This window comes from Mus caroli, chromosome 3 (assembly GCF_900094665.2).
Source record: "Mus caroli chromosome 3, CAROLI_EIJ_v1.1, whole genome shotgun sequence".
Classification (NCBI taxonomy): domain Eukaryota; kingdom Metazoa; phylum Chordata; class Mammalia; order Rodentia; family Muridae; genus Mus; species Mus caroli.
In genome coordinates this window covers 114,662,202-114,684,034 of record NC_034572.1, presented here as the reverse complement: position 1 = coordinate 114,684,034, position 21,833 = coordinate 114,662,202, and the positions used below count along the sequence as shown (strand labels likewise).

At 43.1% G+C, this 21,833-nt stretch overlaps 1 protein-coding gene across 3 annotated transcripts; it reads left to right on the top strand.

Moving 5' to 3' along the window:
* The first annotated feature begins 3,957 nt into the window (after nucleotides 1-3,957).
* Nucleotides 3,958-21,421, top strand: Rwdd3 (RWD domain containing 3). 3 transcript variants are annotated; one of them, XM_029475600.1, is made up of 5 exons: nucleotides 3,959-4,122; nucleotides 17,266-17,741; nucleotides 19,999-20,114; nucleotides 20,213-20,302; nucleotides 20,458-21,421. In XM_029475600.1, the coding sequence occupies exons 1-5, from the start codon at nucleotides 4,038-4,040 to the stop codon at nucleotides 20,489-20,491; spliced, it is 801 nt and encodes a 266-aa protein (XP_029331460.1). In that variant the 5' UTR covers nucleotides 3,959-4,037; the 3' UTR covers nucleotides 20,492-21,421. The 3 variants fall into 3 exon arrangements, with proteins under 3 accessions (XP_021013936.1, XP_029331460.1, XP_021013934.1); XM_021158275.2 differs by having other exon boundaries at nucleotides 3,961-4,122; nucleotides 20,213-20,328; nucleotides 20,458-21,417; XM_021158277.2 differs by lacking the exons at nucleotides 20,213-20,302; nucleotides 20,458-21,421 and having other exon boundaries at nucleotides 3,958-4,122; nucleotides 17,266-17,694; nucleotides 19,999-20,075.
* The last annotated feature ends 412 nt before the right edge of the window (nucleotides 21,422-21,833 follow it).

Sequence of the window (21,833 nt, the reverse complement as noted above, 5' to 3'; positions counted from 1 at the left end):
GCTGTGAAGGCCATGGAAGTTTTAGGATCTGTGCATTTCCCATCAGAGCTATTCCTAAGCCATAAATCCAATAAGCACCTCAGGTTAGAATCTCTTAACCTCAGAGTTAGCATCCTTCCCCACCTCTTCCTGAGCTTGCTGTGCTGTGCTTTCTTCTTTTCCCCTCTGCTTTTCTTACCGCTTGTCCTCTTAAATCAGTCATCTTTCAAAACTAATATGCTCAGAAGAAATGATCTATTGAGCACATTTAGAAATCAACTTTGAATACAGAAAACATAAACCTCACAGAAGAGAGAATTAGCTATGGCCTCTTGTTCATTACACAGCCACCTCTCCTGGCTCCCAAACTACTGAGTACTGACTGAGTACAATTTCAGACTGTCACTGCTTATGCCATTGATATGTCACTGTTTATGTCATTTTTAAAATTTCTTCTCTACCTTGTGGGTTTTGTCCTCACCACTTCCCCTTCTCTACTCTTTCCCTTTTCCTTTGTAATGTCTTTCACCCTTCTACAGTGTTTCTGCTTGTTTGCCTTTAAGAACCCCAGGCTCCACTTTTGCTACCCTGCTCTGGGGCCTTCCTTTATCTCCCTCCATTTCAATCACTGTCTTTCCAAAACAGTCATATTTGCACATTTATAGCTCCTTCAGATAATAAAAACTGGCACTCCTAGTCATAGACTGTGAGAAAAATATAAGGAATAAAAGGAATATATTTGCTGCAGCAACCAGAATTAAGGATTGGGTATTATTTTAATTAGACAGACCTTAAAACTCTAACGATAACGATGAGTTGTTTGGATAACATTGATAAGCATTGAACTGTCAGTGGACATTGCCCTGGGGACAGCTTCCCACAAAGCAAGCTAGAATTGTTTTGATAGCATTTGTATTTAGGAGCCAAGCACAGGCAGATTGCAACGGATGTGCTAGAGCAAAGACAGATAGATTATCTGGACGAGGTGCTGGCATATCTTGACCCAAAACAGAAATCCGGGCCAAATTCTCATGCAATTGAGTTGTTTCTATTTTGACATCACGGTGAAAGATAATTTTGCAACTTTGACTCTGTAACAGAACAGAAAGATTTATGGTCAATTAATAGCACCTGTTTGTACCCTTTTGGAAGCCTGTGACATTCCTGAACCTTACAAAATTATTTTTCCTCCGGGCAAGTTTTGGGCAATAGCATGGCACCATCCCCACTGCCCAACCGTGTCAGGACCTTGAACTTCACCTTGGTTAACCACATGTGGCATTTCTTGTGCCTACAACAAGGCGAGGCAGTTTGTGACTACAGTAGACTGTTTTTCCTTATCTAGATCGAAGGTCGGAGTGTGTTCTTGCTTCATCTCTGTCTCAAGAACTGTCACAGAGTCTGAGAACATGTAGAGACCCGAGCAAGCACAGGAACGCTTTAGACACACACGGCATGGCTTTTCCCAGTTAGCTCTGTGTAGGAAGCTGGCTTTTAGTGTCTTCTTCATTATTTTAAGGGCTGGAGCTCAACCTTGAGCAGCTCAGGCAGGTCCTCCACCACTGAGACATTTGTGGAAGTCATTTTTAATGTTCTCAGCTCATAATTTTTCTTATTAAGCCCACTCAGCTTTTTCTGAGGATAAGTAAAGTCTCACCTTTCCCGATTGGCTTCAAGTTGGGTCCTGTTTGCTCGTGCAAGTGGGGTTTGACTTACGATTTTAGACTCAAGTACTTAAGTTTACATATTACTCTCGAGATAGTCAGTAGAGCTGTTCTGGGAAAATTAAAAGAACTACCCGTCCACACTGACTTCCTGGATTATGGTTTTAACTGGGGGTGAGAGGGTACGAGACCCTTCCTAGTCCAGTCTTGGGGACACTGCGCTTTAGGAGAAATGTGTGGAGAGGTAGTATTGTTTTAGCAAATCACACACTGGTGTGCGTATTTGTGGGAGGTGGGGATAGAGGTGGATAATATACTCTCACTGTTCACATCCACTTCACATTTAAATATCGAGAATTTCAGTAGCCGCTGACTAGAAGAAATCTTATTACAAGAAAAATGATTATGGTGCCGTAGCTTCAGAGATCTGCCAGGTACCTGCTATTTCCGTTGTGTGAGAAATGCCAAGCAGACATCACGCTGCCTCTGTGATGATTACTTCTAAATGTCAGAGTGCAAGAAATGTATTCGAGGGATTTCAGTGTCTCCGGGTAGTGTCAATTTAGAAGACAATTCACATGGACTTTTTATTTAAACATGCTAAATGAAGTATGAAAAGCAGGTTAAGGAATCAACGGAGAAAGGAAAGCAAAGAAGAAACCCACTGACCAGAAAATTTTAAGTATGATAATAGATGGCTATACTTTTACATCAATTCCCATGGACCCCTTGCTGACAGCAGGCTCCGGTGATCGCCCCCCTAATCCTGCTGACAACTGGAATCATGCTGTTCGTGTTATTTTGTTCATATCACACTTTGAATTTGAAAAATTAAAACAGGATGAGGGCTATTCAATTATTTTGTGGACCATTTAACAAATATGACAAATAATCAAATTAATATTTTCCCATTACTTTTAGCAGTAACATTGGACTTTAAACTGAAAATTGAATAACAGAGTGGTGCTGTAAATCAAAAAGTGTAATCTTTTCCCCAAATCTCTCTACCAGTTAATTATGAACCCACTGAACTTGCTTGAACTGCTATTTTGGAAATAACTCAAAGGAACTATTTTTTTTCTTTCTTCTAATACAAATTGGTCACATTATAGATAATCATGTGTTTAAATAAACCTTTATCTTTCTAATTATGTGCACAGCACGGTTCCTAATTGCCTGGGGTCACTGAAATCTCAGGGCATCCCTGGAAAAACTTTTCTTGTCTATCTCATCAGATTTCCTTTCTCTTCTTGGAAGCCAATTTCTCTTCCTTTTTGCAAATTGCCCTTTTAGCAATAGAAATGATGGGATAGTAATGTGGGCCCAGTTAAAATTATTCTGACTTGTAGAAGTCAGTGAAAGGAGTCAACTGAAGACCTACTTAAATTCTTTGATGTACTCACAGAATGTTATTTCTGATACAAACCAGTGGCATGAGACCTCCCCGAGTGAGCCAAAGGGCTCCTGGGAGCTGCAGAATTTAAAATTTTTATTTGGGGGGGGGGAGGTCAAATGCACCTAGACAAAACTACTTACTACAAATTAATTTTGCTTACTAAAGTCGAGGTTGAAACAGACGCATCACTTATTCTGTTATCCTATTGTTACTGCGAGTGTTTTGAAATTTAGGTCAAGATTCAAAGATGGTGATTTCACCATTAAGCTTCAGGGATCAGAGAGGTAATAGACACATTATGTTATATGCATCGAATATCACCTGAACCAAACCGAACCAAACTGAACCGAACCAAATCAAATCAAATCACTGTAAAGCTAGTTTTTGACTTTGGACCCCATCTCTAAGGAGTCTCATCTCAGTCTTTCCTCTTCTGCATCTTGGACTGGAAAGAGGCCCTGGAATCTAGACCTTGTGTGTAACCCCGAGGCTAGTGACCAACCAGGCCAGTATACTGGAGGTCATTAACGCTCTCTTTTCTGAAATATCCTGACCACGAGGGTCACTGACAGCAACACGAGGACGTGGAATTTGTGTTTTGCTCACTCATTGTGGGATCTCAGGACACAAAGTTCAAAAGCCTGACAAGGGCTCGTTCGCCTTGTTTGGCTTTTCTTGTTTGTTTAGGTTTCTTTTACTCTCTCCATCTCCTCCCAGCCTAATATAGGTGAAGCACGGTGGGTTCACAGCCTGGTTGTTCTTGTAGGAGACTTTGGGGCTTTACAGGTCTCTCTCTGCTCCAGAAAACTACAGAGGCCAAAACTCAGAAGGTTCTAGGCTGACACATGCCACGCCCATAAACACGCCCATCTCCCCGCCCCCCGCCCGGCGCCATCCGCAGCCGACCTGGCTGTGAGGCCCGGGCGCCCCCCAGTGACCGTAGGGGAGCTTTGCTCCGGGAGGCGGCGGAAGTGGCTTCGGGTTCTGGTCGCACGGATATGGCGGAGGAGGTGCGGCAGGAGCTCTCGGCGCTGGCCGCGATCTTCTGCGGGCCCAACGAGTGGGAGATGTTGAGCTGTTCAGGTGAATACCCTGCCTCTCACCGTGCGTCCATTGCGGGGAGCCGGGGACCCTGTGTCTTGTGGCCTTGGACAGGAGTAGGAGGGGACTGGGGGGTGGGGTTGGCCTGCGCTCGCAGTGCCCTACCCTGAGCTCGCCCTCTCCGCCCCTCTACCCCGTGCTCTCCCGCAACTAAACGGTGCGCACTGCCCTCCTCGTGAAACCCAGCTCCCACAAATAGTCAGCACCACCCATAAACATTTGTGCATCACGTCCTTGACAACAGGACGCTGTAGTTGGTTGTCAGCCACGTGGAAGGCAGTCAGGAAATGCTTGTTAAGGTTTGAACTCTCCAGAGTTGATTGTCTTTGACTTTATTATTAATATATATATATATATATATATACACACACACACATCTCTCTCTATATATATTTGCTTTACTTAAAAATATTTTTAGTTTTACGTTTTCCAGGCTGCTGGAAAATGGCAGCCGATTCCAGACTTCTGCTGAACTTGCAACCTCGCAGCATGGAGACCTTCTCTTCTAACACAGGCAGGGCACCGAACCTCTGAGAGTTTATAGTCTGTAAAGCTATTACTATTGTTGTTATTATTAATTATTTTAAAAAGCTAAAATTTCATTCTTGTCTTGGCTTCCTTTAAGGAACCCAGCCACTCTATTCACACACTTAAATTTTAAAGGTTTTTTTTTTTTTTTTTTTTTTTTTTTTTTTTTGCGTATGTATGCCTGCCTGTATAGACCTGTATGCTAAGTGTGCCTGGGAGGCCTGAAGAGGGCATTCAGGGGCTAGGAGTTACCGAGGGTTTGAGAGCCTTGCCTTAAAGGTGCTGAGAACTGAACCCAGGGCCTCCAGAAGAATAGTCAGTGCTCTTTAACCACTGAGTGCCCCCAATTTCCCCCTTTTGGGAAAGTGTGCTGATGCAAATTATTCTCACCCTCCCTGAGCTGTCAAATATGTCCTGTACATTTTGAGGTCACTGAGAGCCATCCTTCTACTGTTACAATGTAACTACGGTTGTAATGGCTTTTCTGCCCATAAATTGGCTTAGCTCTAGGAAGACAGTGTGAGATATGCTAGACCTAAGGAAGCGACATCTATGATTAGGAGGGCTTTGGGTTTCCATAAGGTAAGTCAGGGACCCCTTTCTTTTATGCCTTCTTGCATGCACACATCTACAGATCTTCGTGGTGATCTGGTGTTTCAGGCCATGTGAACTTTCTAGAAAAATGGAGCTGCTCTCTTCTTAAGTGCCTAGACCTGTCTTGTATATTTTTGAAACTCCCTTAAGACCCCTATGAAAGGATTTATTGTAGGGATTTGCCACCCTCTTGTGATTGGGTAGCATCCTGATCCGTTAGCATCTCCTGTCTCCACAATTCTCTCTATTGGTAATTGCTTCTGCCGGAGGCGGCTATTTAAAGGGATCACTTGTGTCTCCGAGTTCTTGTATCATGACTTACTTGCTAATATCTGGGAGAAACAAACCTGTGATGTCCCATGACATTAAAAAAATATGGTGGTGGTTTGCATTATGACCATCAGATACTGTTGATAGGTCCGAGAAAACTCTCAAAAAGAAGTGCTGAGAGAGAGGGGGAGGGGGTTGTCTTAATCCTCCGAACACTGCTGCTCTTTATCTGCTCTTAAATTGAGCATGACTTCAAGTCATGCCTCTTAATTAATTTAATTCAGTGTTCTGGCATCAATAAGTAATTGAATTATAAAGGAATTCAGTGTAACAGCTTCGGACATTTTGTTTTCTAGAAGGTTCACTGAAGAGTAGAACAGTTCAGCGATTGAAGCAGGAATGATTGACACACTTGGGAGCTGTGAATGAGGCAAAGACCAAGTGTAGCAGGCTTCATGGCTTCTACCCTTGCTGCCAGCGGCAGTTCGAGTTTCAGGGTATCACTCTGTACCCCATCATTCTTCCCATAATAGAAGAATATTGCATATTGCAGAGGGCCTACATTTCTCTGTAAGACAGGAAGGCCTGGGTTGACCCCAATGGCCAGCTCTTAAGGCCCTGAGCTGAAAAGTCATGAATAGATGGGTTCAGTTTAGTGGGGAGTAATTTCTGTTAAGAGTTTTGAGGGAGTTTGCATCCTGGCCACTCAGATGTTAGAGTAAGTTCAAAGGAAGAGGCTCTGTATATAACAGTCTCTTAGGGCTGGAAATAATGTAAACACCATATTCCCAGCTTGGGAAAGCAGTGGGGATAGCCAAATCAGGGATATTCTGTTCTTCTCCATCCCACGAGTCAGTCCAGGTACCAGGATTGGTGTGGTCACCTTCCTGATCTTCACGTGGGTCTTAAGGAGAGGCTTTCTTAGCTTAGTTTGCATTGAGGATCACTGATGGTCACATAGATTACATCACCACCTTAGCCCAGAAACTTAGAATACCCAAGATATAAGTAAGTTACAATTTGCAAAACACATGAAACTCAAGAAGAACGAAGACCAAAGTGTGGACACTTTGCCCCCTCTTAGAATTGGGAACAAAACATCCATGGAAGGAGTTACAGAGACAAAGTTTGGAGCTGAAACAAAAGGATGGACCATCTAGAGACTGCCATATCCAGGGATCCATCCCATAATCAGCCTCCAAACACTGACACCATTGTATACACTAGCAAGATTTTGCTGAAAGGACCCTGATATAGCTGTCTCTTGTGAGACTACGCCGGGGCCTAGCAAACACAGAAGTGGATGCTCACAGTCAGCTATTGGATGGATCACAGGGCCCCCAATGGAGGAGCTAGAGAAAGTACCCAAGGAGCTAAAGGGAACTGCAACCCTATAGGTGGAACAACATTATGAACTAACCAGTACCCCGGAGCTCTTGACTCTAGCTGCATATGTATCAAAAGATGGCCTAGTTGGCCACCACTGGAAAGAGAGGCCCACTGGACTTGCAAACTTTATATGCCCCAGTACGGGGGAACGCCAGGGCCAAAAAATGGGAGTGGGTGGGTAAGGAAGTGGGGGGGAGGGTATGGGGGACTTTTGGGATAGCATTGGAAATGTAAATGAGGGAAATACCTAATTAAAAAAAATACACACACACTCAAAAAGATTACATCACCACCAAGCTCCACAGGGTTGGGTTTGGCATTGTGTCCCACTCCTCTGTAGCAAAGGGGCTGGTGCAGGAAATGTTCTTACAGTAAGACAATCCATGAGCTGAGAAAAAAACAGTTTGAACGTCCAGGACAATAGTGTGGGTGGGATCCGGCTTATATTCAGAACAATGGAGTTGGTGGTGGGAGGTCCGCAATCCCCTTCAAGTATACAAGTGTGTGGTCCCTTCTGAAGGTGTTATCCATTTTTCTGGTAGAGACACGGAGAGTATATTGCTGTGCCTAGTGCCTGTTACTAATGGAGTCACAGTTTAGAAACTATCTCACAGGATTAAAAGTTGAAAAAGAGGGGACTCGCATAACAGCTTAACTGCATCACACAATAGGCTGGCGAAAGCTTCCCAGTGGGTTTTGTGTTTTATTAACACTGTTGTTCAGATTGGACTCTGTCCCCTTGCAAAACCATTACAGTGACATATTGACGTTGTTTGCCAACGGTCCTGGCTGAACTCACCTCTCTAAAATCCACATAGTCTTAGACTTTATTTTGAAAGAGTGCCACCTTTACCTTCCAGTCTTTTTAGTTGTTTTGTTTCCTTCTCTAAGAACAATTAAAGCATGTGAAAATCCAGAGACGCTGTGTGTAACAATTTCTTAGGGTTACAGACAATGTAAATACCGTATTTCTTGCATAAAGCAAGCATGTGTGAGAGGAGAGTGGGGGGGGGGCTTCTGAGTGCTTTTCTGTGCAAAGGTTTTGAGGATATGTGAAAACTGGGCAAAATAAAGCAAGTAGAGAGGCTGTGAGTTAGGTATGTTCTACAAATGGTTTCTTGGTGCACACTAACCTAACGACCTCTTTCTCATAGATTTTGTTCACTTAACCACCATCTTTGTGATGGCAGTGTGTATCTACCGTGTGCTGTAGGGATGAGATAGGGAGAAAACTTTAAAACAGATCAGAGTGGACTCCGGGGCCTAATTCAGTTTCTTTGTTTGAACTTCTGTCGCCTGCCGTGTTGGAATATGGTTTCTTTCAGGAAAGGTTAAGGTTTGATTGTTTTAATACAGAACCTACCCATGTAGCCCACTCTAGCCAGGAACTCTAGATCCTCCTGCCTCAGCTTCCTAAGCTCTGTGCCCAGGCTAGAAAGAGTAAGGTTTGAGTCTCCCTCAGTTTGAGTTGTAGCTGTAACGTCAATATTGTTCCAAGGCAGTGACTCGTGCAAATGGTGAATGTGGGTCTGAGGTTGAGCTAGAAGACAAACCCTGCATCTCTGGGAGAGGTAAGAGCGCCTAGTCTTGGAGCCTAATAAGACGTGGGTCTTTTGGGAGTTTTGCTTTGGTAGGGCAGGCATGAGCTCTTTAGGATGGAGGTGGATCAGGAATGGAGCTTATGAGTTAATAGTTGTCCTGCCGTGGGGGATGGGGCAAAAAGTAACATCATAGGTACATTTAACAAGGATTTCTGGTAACCATTCTCCTGCTAAGCTGTTCATAACTTTAAATAAGCTCAAAGCAGCTAATAACTTTCGAGCAGAACGATTTTCTTTTTTTCTTTTTTTTTCTCTGTTTTTCTTTTTCTTTTGTTAGAAAAAAATAAAAGAAAACAGAAACAGACTTTGAGTGGTCGAGGCCCACAAGGATTGGGGATCTGGAGCAAAGGGAGCCAGTTATTGCTATAGACACAAGGGAGATCAAATATGAAAGGGTGAGATAGATGCGTCTGAAGGGTTCTTGGGAAGAAAAGGAGTTCTTAAAGAGACTCTCTGATTTTATTCTTTTTTTCTTTTTGGTCTCTCACCACGTTTGACATCAGAAAAGGGTCTGTTCAGGTCTTCTTGTTTTCTTATGCAGATAGCACCATTTTGTGCAGCCTTAGTTTGCAGCTCTGGTGTGCGGTTTGGAACATACTGGCCAGGGAGATCAACTAGGAAGGCTGTGACTCTCCAGTGTTAGGAATCAAAGCAGGTTTTCTCCTGGATATGTAAGTAGCTGTCCTTCCCTAGTTTTCTGTTTACTAGGTACTAACTGGGACCAGAAGTAACAGAAAGACAATGGAGATGGGTATGGTGGCATACACCTTTAATTCCAGCATTTGGGACTCAGAGGCAGGTAGATCTATGAGTTCGAGGCTAGCCTGATCTATAGAGTGAGTTTCAGGACAGCCAGAGCTACATAGAGAAACCATGTCTTGGGAAACTAGAAAGAAGAAGAAGAGGAGGAGGAGGAAGAAGAGGAAGAAGAAGGGGAGGAGAAGAAAAGGAAAAAGAGGAGGAAGAGGAGGAGGGGGAAGAAGAAGACAAGAAGAAAGAAAAAGGAAACGAAGTGAAGATTTGCCTGGCTTCCTATAGCTTTCCCTGGAGTATTCTCCGGCTCATGCATTGCCCTGGGCTGGACCATGCTGGCTTTTTATGTAGCAGAGTCCTGGGTTACCACAGTAGCTACCTGTGGCTACTGCATCCGGTCCTCACATGTGGGTGGCTTAAAACAGCACATCTCCAATGTACTGCAGTCATGAAGGTCAGAAGTCCAAAGTCAGTTTTCACCCAGATGAAATCAGATTATTGGGGGCTGGAGAGATGGCTCAGTGGTTAAGATCACTGACTGCTCTTCTGAAGGTCCTGAGTTCAGTTCCCAGCAACCACATGGTGGCTCACAACCATCCGTAACGAGATCTGCTGCCCTCTTCTGGTGTGTCTGAAGACAGCTACAGTCTGCTTACATAGACATTAGCTTGATGGAATTGATACTTTTGCTCCCTCCAAGCCCTGGGCAGTCCGTTTGCCTGCCTTTCTTGCTGTGCACCTGTGCCCCATCACTAAGGCTCCTCTTCCTCCATCATCAGATTGTGAAGCAGAAAGCTTCACCAGTCAGTGGATGTTCTCTTCTTCTCTGATAAAGTCCACATCTCCACCTGTTCCCCGTCCACCTCATTGGAACACTGAGGATGGTGTTGTTAGTAATTCAGGGCACTCTCCCCATGTCAGCATCCTTATTCAGGTCTGCAAAGAACCTCCAACATGCAGGCAAGTAACTCAGGCTCAGAGAAACAGGGTGCATACATTCATAGGTCTGTTACTTAGTTAGCATAGCACAGGTCTCAAGGACTGCTATAGTTATGTCATTCATGGTTATAAGCTAATAGCATAAACTCAAGGCCTGTATTGCTATAAACCATATTTCTTTCTACACCCTTCTCCATTTGGAGAGGGCAATATTACTCTTTAAAAACAAAATTGAGATGCTTCAGAGGTAGAGAAAAAGTTAGTTTGGGTTAAATATTATTGCGGGGAGCCTGGGTCCTCTCTGGAAGATTGAGCAGGTCATCGCAGAGGTGGGAGGTGAGGGTATGGGTGAGGGTGTGGGGGTGGGGGTTATGGAGGTTGGGGGTGGGGCTTGGTTTTGCAAGTGTAAAGGTTGCTTAATATTAATAATATTTACTCTCTTTTATTCTTAGTTGTACTGGGGCCAGAAGCCCCAGAGGAATTGTCACCTTTTGCCTAACAGTGGGGAATTAGGTAAAGGATTTATTGCTGGCACTATGGCCAAGCAGCCAGAAGCCCTTCACTTGCCTTGCTGGTTAACTCTTGGTAAACCAGAGAGGAAGGAAAGGAAAAGAATTGAGACCCTTTACACAGGCAAGTTTGCACTGACACATATATGTTCATGCATCCACATTTGGGCTAGGCCGAGTCTGTCTCCATTAACTCCACAAGTATTCATGCATGCTTGCATACATACACATGTACCTATATAAACAAACGGACATATAAATTTGGATGGGTGGATGGATAGGGCAGAGCTCTCCAAGCCACCACACCACATCACATTACACCACACCACACCACACCATGCTGTCTTTATTTCTTTTCTCTGGCCTTTTTGTAGACAAAAGTTCTTAGAAAATTACCTTATAAAATGGTACACAAAATGGGAGTTACAAAAGGCTGTCGATATTAAGTCCAAAGCTCATTATAAGTTCAAAGCAGCAGTTTCCCATGGCCTTGTCCTATCGTACTGCACACCCGTGGCTTCATCCTTGGCCCTGAATGCTTTTTCTTGGACACAAATTTTTCCCTGCCTAGTTCTCATTTTAGTGTTAATTATGAAAGTTCATTGTGTTTCTGATTATTCAGACTTTACTTACTAGTATGAGGAGTGGGCATATTCTATTCTTGATTTTACTTTATTACATCTCTCTAGCAAAACCACTAAAACCATCTCTTAAAACTTTTCTTCTGGGCTGGGGAAATGGCTCAGAGGTTAAGAACACTGACTCCTCTTCCAGAGGAACTGAGTTCATTTCCCAGCAATCACCTGGTGGTTCACAACCATCTGTAATGGAATCTGATTCCCTCTTCTGGTGTGTCTTAAGACAGCAATAATGTATTCACGTACATAAAATAAATAAATCTGAAACAAAACAAAACAAAAATCCCTTTTCTTATTAAGATTATTTGAATCAAATCAGGAATTCCATGAAATCATTAATTCATCTAAACAGCATTAATTTATGAAAGTTCATCTTTATGTTGATCTGCAGGAAATCTGCTCAGTACACTAATGCCCAGGGTTTATTATGTTAATTTAAAATGACAGGAGCTGCAAGACTGAGATGGAGTTTTAGGAAAAAGTCAGTGATTTGCTACAAGGATTTATAAGACTCAGAGAATCTGTTAAACTCATAATTGCATTTCATTACATATTAGCAGGGGAGAGCAAGTCAGTCGAGAGGAAGGTACAGGGGAATCCATGCGCAAGCTACCGGCCATGGGCCTCTGGTGGACTTGGACAAGCATGGCAGATCATCACAGCAGCAGTGTGTGACTGTGAGAAGTGTTGCCAGCCAGGAAAGTGCACATTTTCATACACTGTAACAGTTAGGAGGGAATTAGCTTCATTAGAGACTGAAGCTTTGCAGAGCAGTGATATTAGGTGTTTTAGGACAATTTGAAATGTTTGCTTTTATCAGGCTTCACCTAGGAATATGCCCCTGCATGGCTGACGTCAACCTCAGAGCAAGAAGATTCACTGCAGTACCATGGTGAAGTGTAAATCATTTGGTTTGTCTGGGACCATGGGTTCCAAACCCTCACACATACAAAACACACTTCTTCTTATCAGGACTCAGGTTCATCTACGCAACCCAGGCCTGTTAAGTTCTCCCCATTCTTCATAGCAGCATTGTCGAGGTCGTGGGTCATGTTTGAGAATGGTGCTTCAGCGAGAAATGGCATTAGAAGTTACAGTTTAAGCAGTTATGAGGAGAAGTTACAGTTTAAGCAGTTATGAGGAGAAGTTACAGTTTAAGCAGTTATGAGGAGAAGTTACAGTTTAAGCAGTTATGGGGAGAAGTTACAGTTTAAGCAGTTATGGGGAGGCCGGTTAATGGGAAAATGGGAATAGGTGACTAGAGTTATATTTTGTGGAGGTTGACAAGCAATAGAGAGAGATAGGTCTGAAGCTTGTTGAGGAATTAGCAATGGGTTCTTGTGGTGGTTTATAAACAAACATTTTCTAAATAAGAGAAGGCAGGGAGGGTGGGAGAATGCACGGGAAGTTATAATGGTGAGAAGAACCACCTAGGGGTGGTAGGGTTTGCTGTAGGAGGAAGATACTTTCTTTCTCAGTGAGAAGAATGAGAAGGAGAGGGCAAAAAGGAAATGTGATCCAGCAATTGCAACTTCCAGGCCAAGGGCAGCTTCTCTGGCTTCAGCAAGAAGGTGGCAGCACCCCCAAGTGGTGATGGGCAGTACTGCTCCCCGCACACCCAGCGTGGTGCGTGTGTTGCATATATTAAGAGTTTCACATCTCAGGGTGCACTGTGAGCAAAGACCGCATAAGAAAACGGGAGGGAACAAGGGTTGATTCTGTCTCATAGTAAGAATAGAGTTGATCATGGTGGGGCAGAGTGGCCTCTGAGAGCGGCTCTCAGCTGTGGCAGCAGGAGAATGAGGCTGCTTTTTCTCATATCTGAGTGGATTAGTGCTGGTGGCCAGCTCAGGCATCCAGGTAGACTGAGGCAGGCAGTGTGGGTGGCATCAGCTCTTATAGGGGGCAAAAGTTGCTTACTATGTGTAAAGTTTCTCTTCCTTTAACTCTTTGCTGTTCTAAGGCCAACAGCCCCTGGCTTCTGGTGATTAACTTCTGCTGTAAGCAGGAAGGGATTAAGGAAAAAAAAAACAACAACTTAGTTTCTCTTTGGCCCCTTGCTGGCCTGGAGAGAGGCTTGGCATTTATTAACTCTTTGTGAGCCAGAGAGAAAAGAAGAGGACTAAAGAGAGAATTCAAGCATACACATAGACACACACAGACACACACAGACACACACACTTTGGTCAGGCCTGACCACCTGCTTCAACAATTCCACAAGTGTTCATGTATACTTGCATACATACACGTATACCTACACATGTATGTATGTATGTACCTATAGACAGTCACACATATACATTTGGTGGATGGAGCAGAGCTCAAAATGCCAAATTTTATTTCTTCTCTCTGGCAATTTATACCTTCTTAGACAAAAGTTCTTTATAAAATTACCTCTCCAGGTGTGGTGGTGCATGCCTTTAGTCCCAGCACTTGGGAGGCAGATGCAGGCAGATTTCTGAGTTTAAGGCCAGCCTGGTCTACAGAGTGAGTTCCAGAACAGCCAGGGCCACACAGAGGAACCCTGTCTCGAAAAACAAAAAAAACAAAACAAAACAAAAAAAAAAACAAACAACAACAAAAAAACCAACCAACCAACCCCCCCCCAAACCAAAACAACAAACAAAAAACAAATAAAATTACCTCATAGATAAAAGGTTGCACAAAGGGGAGTTACAGAAGGACGCTGATGGTATATTCAAAGCAGTGCTTCCTTCGATAAGCTCATTATAAGCTCAAAGCAACAGTTTCACATGGGCACGTTTTTATCATATGTCCACCTGTGCTTTATCCTTGGACCTGAACTAGAATGAATGTTTTTCCTTGATCACAAATTTGTTCCAAGCCTGTTATCTTATCCTAGACCTTGACATGTGAAGTTTACAGAGCTCTATTTACAGCTTTGTTCTAAGGAGGCTTGAGATTACTTGTGTCAATTTAAGAGTTCTATAGAATCATTATCAGAAATTGTGAAATAATCAATTTGTCTATATAGCATTTACTATATGAGAGTACATCTTCATGTTGATCTGCAGGAAGTTTGCGAGATAGGGTGGACTGATGCCCAGGAAACATTAGACTATGTAATAGTGACAGGAAAAGCATAACAGCAAGAAGCAATCCTGGGATGACGTCTCTAAGGACCCTGCATCTCAGAGCTCACCCATCTCCAGAAATCTCATTTGCATGCTTTAGCCTTTCTAGGTGGCTTCTGACAGATTAAGGCAGAAATTACACAGGAAGTATGGCCAGACAATAAACTTGAAGGTCCACTCCACTCCCACTTCTTCAGACAGGGCCCCATATTTCTAAAGTCCCACAACCTTCCAAACAGCACCACCCACTGGAGACCAAGTGTGCAAACAGATGAGCTTGTGGTATGCTAGTTACCTCCAAACTGCAATGCATGAGGTAGTGTGCAGGTGTGTGTACACACACTGTCACTCTATACCAAGGGTGTTCATCCACATGAAGGACCCTAGGCTTAAGAACGAGATCAGTTTACCTTGATTTAAACTTTACAGGGATCAAAATATCATGATAAACACTACATAAATGTGTTTAAATGTAATGTTTCTGTGTATGTCGTAAATATATTTAATAAAAAGATAGACCTTTCAGTCTTATGAAAGTTGCTGAAAATTTTCTCAGCTTTTGATCTTGAAAGAATATGTTATGTGTATTGTGCTGGTCAGGAAACATCTGCTTTCTGACCCAGAGAAAAGCTCCATAGACTCTGAGGAACTCAGAGGCCATGGGGGACTCCTTCCACCCTCTACCCCCTGCCATACACACACACACACACACACACACACACACACACACACACACACACACGCACGCACGCACGCACACACANACACACACACACGCACGCACGCACGCACACACAGACACACATACACACACACACACACACACACACTTAAAACTGGATGTAGTAGGTGCATGCCATTAATTTCAGCATTTGGGAAGCAGCTTGGTCTATATAGTAAGCCCCAGGCCAGCCAGGACTATGTAGAGTCTCTCTCTCTTTCTTTCTTTCTCTCTCTCTCTCTCTCTCTCTCTCACACACACACACACACACACACACACACACACACAAAACCCCTAAAAAAACCCCTTTATGTTCACACATCTCTAATAGAAGGCTTTGCAGGTGTAGACTAGAAATTCAGGAAGATCTGTGTCCACCCTGGACTGAACCATGGTGGCAGATCCGTGTCTTACTCATTTTTTTTTCCTGAACAGCACAGTGCACAGGGTTGGCATGTACCCAGTGTATGCTTGTGGAATGATGAATGATTGAAGATTAAAGATTCTACCCCCTCAGTGAGAGAGAATGCAGGCTCACTGCATGACTGCCGACAAGTTTAATCTGCCTGGTGGTCCTGTGTTGTTTACAGGTCCATAAAAGTCCTACATAGCAAATATATATTAATCGAACTGATATGACAGGAGCTTACTCTGACAGTAAAATATACCATTGAAAAGAGGAACTCAGTGAAAGAAAGGAGAGACTTGCAGCCAGTGAGATGTTTCCGTGGGTGGAGGTGCTTGCATATGGGTCTGACAGTTCCATAATCCTCCAAGGTAATGAAGCAGAATTGTTTTGTTAAGTTGGTCTCTGAGCCTCCCCATGGCCACACACACCAATAATAATGACAGTATGTTAGTAGAAGAAGGAAGGAGGAACAAAGACACTTGAAGCATGTCATAACTTTTAGAAGCATATTTGCTGTAATATTTAGAGAAGTTTTTTTTTAAAAATACTATATACATTACATATGTAAAAGAAAATATTATATGGACTTTGCAATAGCTACTGCCTCTGATTCCGGATGGGGTCTGAAAATAGTAGTTCCTGGCAGCTGGTATTGACATCCATTGAAGAAAAACTCTGTAACAGATGTGCTAGGTCCTGTATGAATCTGTGTAACAACAGCTTTAGATACCATTGGGATCAGATGGTTAAGAAGTGATTTCAGTGTTCTGTTAGGCTCTTTAAAATGGAGGATGTGTTTGGGTGTCCATTGTTGAGGCAGCCATCCAGGTGTAGGATCTGGCTGCTTCTGTGAAATAGAACAGGGGCAGAGAAAGAAGGTAGAGGTAGACTGGCCACATAGCCCTGTGTCTGGACCTGGTTCCCGTCTCCTTTCTCTGATCAGGGTGCTTCTGCTCCCTGCAGAATGAATTAGCCTGACATTTTATCAACTTTTTGGAAAGTGGGGTGAAGTGATGTGGAACACATCAGAGTGGGGAAGCCAAGCACATCTGAAAGAGAGCAGAATATTTCCTCTCGTCTCCTAGGCGTGCTCTGCCCCTTGCGGAGTCAGTGGAGGCTGAACGGATGTCTGCTCAGTTTCAGCTCATCCTGCTGCCTTCATGTTACACTGATGTGAGTGGATCTGAATCAGAAGAGTGGGTCCCCCCCCCATCACGTTCAGTGTCAAAGATGGTCATCGGTGTCACATGGCCCTGCCACCAGGTTCCGTGTGACTCACCACAAGTAACTTGGAGTGGAGTCCTTACACCTTTCCTATACATGCTGCTGCTCCATTGAACACCTATAAGGGCTGATTTGTGATTTTCGTAATTACCAGTAAAATATGGACAGAAATTGTATGAATCAAAGCTGTCTTTTTTGATAATTTCATAAAAATGGGTGATAAAGAGAGTGAATTGCAAGTACGTTTGCGTGGCACTGTTCATGTGTATTTATGGCAGGGGGGAAATGACCTGTAAATCATGGCTTTTTTGCCTTGTGTGTCTCTTCATAAAATACATTCAGCGTTTTCCTATGAGCAATAAACTGAGGTTTGAAAGGGAAATTTTTTTAACTGATTAGTATTCCATTGAGATTGAATTATGTGGACCTAATGATTATTTTTGGATGTCTTCCAGAGACAGATGGGGCTGTATTTAGAATTCGCACAACAGCTGAAGGACTTGTGGGTGAGGATGTGCCCTTAGAGTTGGCGTTCCATTTACCAGTTGGTTACCCTTTGTGTCTACCCGGCATCTCGGTTAACTCGGAACATCTGACCAGGGCCCAGTGTGAGAACTTACTTGGAGAAGCCAGGAAGCTCGTGTCAGAACCGATGGTTCACGAGCTGGTTCTCTGGATCCAGCAGAATCTCAGATTCGTCCTCAGCCAGCCAGAGACCGCCAGCAGCCATGAGAAGTGCACTTTGCCAGAAAGCGCGATGGTGGACGACGGACCGTGGATGACTCTTTTGCGTTTAGATCACATGAGAGCGAGGACTAAATATGTCAAAGCCGTGGAGAGGTGGGCATCAGAGTTAAGGCTGACAGGAAGACTGATGTTCATGGGTAAATTAATACTGATTTTACTACAAGGAGACAGAAGCAACATCAAGGTGCCGGAAAACTTCATTTTGAATATGATTCTACTTGCTTTCTGTTAAATATGGTGTATTTTTAAGTGTGTTTTATAACAGTGGGCTAGTCAAAGCATGGTGTTTCTGATTTACCTATCGTCGTGTTAAATGGTACTTTGTTTTTTTTTTTTCTCTGTTCTCTAATATTTGTTTATCTTTTGTTTGTGTCTGGGTGTTTTGTCGGGATGTGTCTGTGCACCTCATGTAAACGTTTAGAAAAGCCTCTGATGCTCACAGAGGCTGGGGGAGGGGGTTGGATCTCCTGGGAGCTGCGAGGTATGAGCTGGGTATCAAACATAGCCTCCGGAAGAGCAACCAAGTTCTTAACCACTGAGCCATCTCTCTAGGCATCCAGCCCCATCTTACCCCAGTTCTTTTGTTTTCTATCTATCTATCTATCTATCTATCTATCTATCTATCTATCTATCTATCTATCTATCTATCTATCTTGTCCCTAACAACAGCTATAAACTTGCAAGGTTCAGGGTTAGCATAAGATTATAATGTAAAAATTATGCCACTTAATGAAATGACAGTTTTGTTTTTATTTCTTATTTTTTTAAAAAACGTGTATGGGTGTTTTGCTTGCATGTATGTCTGTGCACCATGTATGTACAGTGCCCAAGGAAGCCAGAAGAGGGTGTTGGCTCCCTAGGAACTGGATAGCTGCCATTTGGGTATTGGGAACCAAGCCAATAAGAAGTGCTCTTAACTGCCGAGTTCTCTCTCCAGCACCAGCCCCAGTTTTGAAAAAATCCAAGGACATGTATTTGTTTCATATTAATGATAAACTGCATCTGTATAAACAAGAACAAAAAGCTTGTCCATATTAATTTTTTCCATAGCTCAGCACAGCAAGGAGTATGTTTGTAAGTAGTCTGCAAAATTCCTAACATGCAGGCACTTAAAAGTGCATCCTGACACTTCAGTGTTGTACCTGTAGTGCCTGAGAGGGAGGCTTGTCCTTTACAGCCTGGAGCCAGCCTCAGAGGAAGCAGGGTCAGCAGGACTGTCAGCTTGTCACCTCCTCCAGACTTCTTTCCACCTGACTTGTCCCAGCAGCTGCCTTCAAAGCCCTCATCTTCAGGTTCCCGAGCTCTCATCCTGAAGCCCCCTTGCCTGTTTTATGAGGAGCCAGACAAGGAAACCAGCTTATTATGCCTTACATTTTAACAGAGCTACAGATCACTTAATACGTTTTGCAATGTCAGAGTGAGTCATGCACCGTTCAGAGGATTTTACTTAAAACAGACTTATCGTGAACAACCTGTAATCTTAAAGTGTCGAAGGACAGCAGCCTAGAGTTTCCCCAAGGTGGCTTCTTCCCCAGCCCTCATTGGCATTTGCTTAACAAGGTCCATGCTGGGTTCTGGTATGGATAAAGTAAGAAACCAGATTTAATCTATAGCCTGCAGTGGGGCCTAACTAAGGGACCGCAGATTTTGAGGCAATCTAGCCGACAAAAGTGGCGGAACAGTTCCTTGTTCACATTTACCTAAGGCTCTGATTGTCTAATCAGCTCAGGCACATTAGAATAAATGCAGCAATTGCCAACAGACTCATGAGTTATTAACATGTATATGTTTTTATGATTATAGTTCCACTAGTTCAGAGAAGTGCATTTTTTAATAACATTCCCTACAATGTCATTTACATATATTTGCCTGTTATTTTATCTTATTTTTTTTATAAGATTGTATACTAGGATCAGGACCGTGCAGGTACATTTACAGGTGGGCAGTAGGTGGTGTGCCGGATGGCCCCTTTTGCAGGCGGCTTGGTGATAGCAGCGGTTGCTACTATTGAGCGGTGTGCTGTCCTCTGGAAGGCAGTCACTCTAGAGGTGCTTTGTGTGTCTGACTTCCCTCAGTTGTCCCAGATTCACCAGGGGGTGGATCCTGTTAGCAGTCTAGTTGTGCGGAGTCGGCTAACTAAGGTACAGAGAGTTTGAGGAGCCAACTTAAATAACTAGTTTAAATAACTGGTCTAAACAACAGAGGGTTTAATAACTCACTCTAGCAGTGGTCCAGTCCAGACTTAAAGGTGAACGATTTGTTTTTGTTGCTCTGTACACCTGTGTTCACCAGAGCAGGGTTCTGCCACCTATGTAAAGGCATTGTGTAACTCTCCCTGCAACATTCTGAGGATGCTCTTGAAACCGCTGGTTGGGTCACTTTAGAATAGGACTGTGCCTTTTAGAATACGCTCTGCCCTAAACATACCGATTATCGTTTAGGAGTACCTGACTCTTCAGAAAACCTCCAAAGTAGATGTGGACTCAAGTGGAAAGAAATGCAAAGAGAAAATGATTAGTGTACTGTCTGAAACAAAAGTACAAACGGAACACAAAAGGTATAATTTAGTACTATTGCAGATGCAAAAGCAACTGAATGGGTAATTATCCACTGACAAATCTCCGCATATTCATGAGCTTCTCTCACATAATACAGGTTTCTGGCGTTTGAAGTCAAAGAGTATTCAACACTGGAGGAGTTACAAAAGGAATTCGGAGCTGCAGGACTTGGGGAGCTCTTCTCAGAGTGTGTACTGGGGCTGGTGAAATGAGGTGAATGACAGGATCCGTTGGTAAAACAGCCTGGTTTTGATTTCCTGCTGCCTTGGGGGATGGGCTCATTGAAGTAGTCATAAGAGAGCAATCTGAAATTTCTCTGAAGCAAAATCATTCTCATTTCAGGAAGAAAAGCGAGTCCTGTTTTATGGAATATTAAACATGAAAAGATCCCATATATTCTAACGTTTGCCAGAAAAGACTAGGTTCAATAGACGGATTGTCTGGAGGAGAGAGAAACCCACCACAGTAAAGGAGCTGTTGTTTTTATAGAGACAATTTGTTTAGAAGTCTGCAATTTTCAGGCTAATTTTCTTGTAATTAAATGATTTCTTAAAGTGATTTGTTTTCATGTTTACTTTCTCATGTTTATGTTTTTTGCCTTTTAATTGTCCCTTCCTCCCCATTCTGCTTATTATGTTTTAAGTTGGATGTTGAGAAAAATCTAACACTTATTTCTTGGTGCGGTTGCATAAATTGTTGGATTAAATACAAAACCAAGAAGTTTTACAGAACACAGTTGCTTTCTGGAGAGCTGGAAGAATATACAGTGAGTTCAAATCGAAATTCATATGTAAAAGAATAATTTCTGGTTTTACAAGGGAAATGTGTGCATCAAAGTGAACCCCTTTTTTTTTTCTGGATGGAAAAACAAACCAAACTGTAGCTCTACAATTTTCATTGTGAAATCTCTCAAATAATGGTAAAATGTACTATGTCCAAGGGGAGATAAACTCGCAGCATAATTATTTGTCTTAAAATTTATGATGAAAAGTAAAAGGACTCTTGTGTCTGAGAAGGATATTTAGGTCCATAAAGCTCCCTGGGCATCTAAAATAGGAGGCTGGGATGTGAAAGAAAGGCCAGGAGAGTTCTATCCCTGCACCTTTTGAAGACAGGCGCACCCTAACAGTGTAGGTGTTGGGGTGATCTGAGCATGACAAGCCCATGCATGCCTGAGTGTGCGTGCGTGTGTGCACAGTTGCCCCTGTATGTAGAGGGCAAAAATCAATGTTGGATGTCTTCATCAGTTGCTCTATATTTTACTCTTTTTTTTTTTTTTGAGACAGGGTTTCTCTGTGTAGCTCTGGCTGTCCTGGAACTCACTCTGTAGACCAGCCTGGCCTCGAACTCATAGATCCACCTGCTTGTGCCTCCCAAGTGCTGGGATTAAATGTGTGCGTCACCACCCCCACCTGGCTGCTATTTTATTCTTTTTATTTTTTAAAAGGTTTATTTATTTACTATATGTATGTGAGTACACTGTCACTGTCTTTAGACATACCAGAAGAGGGCATCAGATCCCATTACAGATGGTTGTAAGCTACCATGTGGTTGCTGGGAATTGAGCTCAGGACCTCTGGAAGAGCAGACGGTGCCCTTAACCGCCGAGCCATCTCTCTAGCCCAATATTTTATTCTTTTTAATTAAGAAAATTATATAATTTTTCTTTTTGTGTATGGATTGGATCCCCCATGTGATGACGACCGTGGACTGAGGAA

Coding starts and splice junctions, on each gene's coding strand:
- Rwdd3 (XM_029475600.1), top strand. CDS start 4,038: ATGGCGGAGGAGGTGCGGCAGGAGCTCTCGGCGCTGGCCGCGATCTTC. Junction 17,742..19,998: donor GAGACAGAAGCAACATCAAG/GTGCCGGAAAAC, acceptor ATTATCGTTTAG/GAGTACCTGACTCTTCAGAA. Junction 20,115..20,212: donor GTACAAACGGAACACAAAAG/GTATAATTTAGT, acceptor CACATAATACAG/GTTTCTGGCGTTTGAAGTCA.